Source organism: Octopus bimaculoides, chromosome 3 (assembly GCF_001194135.2).
Source record: "Octopus bimaculoides isolate UCB-OBI-ISO-001 chromosome 3, ASM119413v2, whole genome shotgun sequence".
In the NCBI taxonomy this organism is placed as follows: Eukaryota; Metazoa; Mollusca; class Cephalopoda; order Octopoda; family Octopodidae; genus Octopus; species Octopus bimaculoides.
In genome coordinates this window covers 42,161,933-42,164,088 of record NC_068983.1, presented here as the reverse complement: position 1 = coordinate 42,164,088, position 2,156 = coordinate 42,161,933, and the positions used below count along the sequence as shown (strand labels likewise).

Sequence of the window (2,156 nt, the reverse complement as noted above, 5' to 3'; positions counted from 1 at the left end):
AAGACACCATCCATTGAAGAGTCTAGCTCTAGATATAACAAAATACTGGATGATCGTAGCCTGAACATGTTTGACCACAGGCCTGCTTAGTGGAGGCCAACATTGGGCTTACCAAAAACAACAGCATCAACTCGTGGCTACTATCCCACTTGTGATTATGTTATACAAGGAAATGTTGTACTGGTGCGTGACTAAGTAGGGAATTCGGCTCACGGTTGTAAGGACGTGAGTTCAATTCCCGGCTTCGCCTTGTGTCTTTGAGTAAGAGACTTTATTCCTCTGTGTCATGCCAAATCTCCTTGAGAACTACGTTACGGGGACGCATGTCTGTGGAGTGCTCAGCCACTTGCACGTCAATTTCACGAGTAGACTGTTCCGTTGATTGGATCAGCTAGAACTCTCGTCGTCGTAACCGACGGAGTACCGGTTTAATAATGAAACGCATATATATCATGTTGATTCGACGTAGATATGTATTGATTTTTCTAATATATTTGTTTTGTGTTTATACGGCAGGGTGATTCCGGTGGGCCACTTCAGTGTTACAGGAACGGCAAGTGGCATATTATTGGAATAATATCATACGGTTACAAATGTGGGAGATATCCAGGAGCCTACTCAAACGTGAATTATTTCTTCGATTGGATCCACGACAAAATAAACAACCAGTAACAATCACGTTTTCTGTCTTCTGTTTTTCTCTTCTTTTAACTTCACCGAGTGACACGCCAACGATAGTAACAGCAGCAACTAATGCGATAATAATAATAATAATAATAATAATAATAATAATAATAATAATAATAATAATAATAATAATAATAATAATAATACTTGACAAACTAAGTAAATATAAGGACCTGGAAATTGAAATACAAAAGATGTGGCATCTTAAAACGAGAACTGTTCCTGTTTTATCATACCTAGGCATGATAGAAAAGGGATGTCAGAAACATCTAGATAAAATCCCAGGAGAACCATATCTCAGAGATGTGCAAAAGATTGTGCTGACAAGTACTGTCCACATCATTAGAAAAACCTTAACCATTTAAATGTCTGTGTTGTATTACATGAAGATATTTCACTACTTCCCCTCCCCAAACTTTCAGTCATACTGTAACATCTCTTATCCGTCACTCGCTCCAGGACACTGGGTGTGTCTCGGCAAGTAACTGTAAGAAACACGCAGATTGATCATACTGATAAATGGTATGAACATGAACCTAGTAAAGTACTAGAAAGTAAGAAGTATAAGATGTTGTGGGACTTTAACATTCAGACTGACAGAGTAATAGAAGCTAGACGACCTGATTTAGTAAAAACAGATAAAGAAAATATAAAGTACCAGACAATTGACTTTACAGTCCCAAATGATGAAAAAATTAATATGAGAGGAATAAAAAAAATAGCAAAGTACTGGGTCTATGGTAAGTTCGGGTAAAATGTACCCCAGTTATTAGGTGCATTAGGAACTACCCCTAAAGATTTGAACAGATGGATAGAGGAAATAGGCATAAAACCTAGTTTAGTACAGCTGCAGACAATAGTATTATTAGGGACAGCTAAGATACTTAGGAGGGTTCTTGAAATCTAAATTTACTTGCTGTAACCCAATAGGAAGGTTCTTGACATCTAAAGCTACATGTAGCTCGATATTAGGACTTTTTTCTTTTCCAACAGTCTAATCTGATGAGTGTATCTGAAACTAATAATAATAATAATAATAATAATAATAATAATAATAATAATAATAATAATAAACAGAGCTCAATGTTAAAAACAAGTAGCCGTCCCAGTTATAAGTTACAGCTACAATATCCTTAACTGGACACTAAATGAACTAACGAAAATAGACAGGGAAACAAGCAAAATAATGACAGGATCTAGGATGCACCACCCAAAATCTGACATAGAAAGGCTTTATATACAACGTACAGAAGGTCGGAGAGGCTTTATACAGCTGCAAAGCTACTATAAAATAACCACCATAGGATTGCAAAAATACCTACTTCAGAAGCAAGGAAAACTAATACAAATAGCCACAAAACACAAGCAAAACAAAGAACTGTTTTCAGTATATAAGGAAGCTGACAAATACAAACAAGAGATCATACTGTGTATGTATATGTGTGCGTGTAAATATATGTATGTTTGTG

The 2,156-nt window shown here is 36.1% G+C and overlaps 1 protein-coding gene across 1 annotated transcript in view; it reads left to right on the top strand.

The window, feature by feature from the left end:
• The window catches only part of LOC106874832 (tryptase beta-2), a 27,338-nt gene extending 26,666 nt beyond the window's left edge, over window positions 1-672 (top strand). The window contains exon 10 of the mRNA XM_014922719.1: window positions 517-672. Within this exon, the coding sequence (XP_014778205.1) occupies window positions 517-672 (156 nt within the window). The remainder of the gene's footprint in view (window positions 1-516) is intronic.
• The last annotated feature ends 1,484 nt before the right edge of the window (window positions 673-2,156 follow it).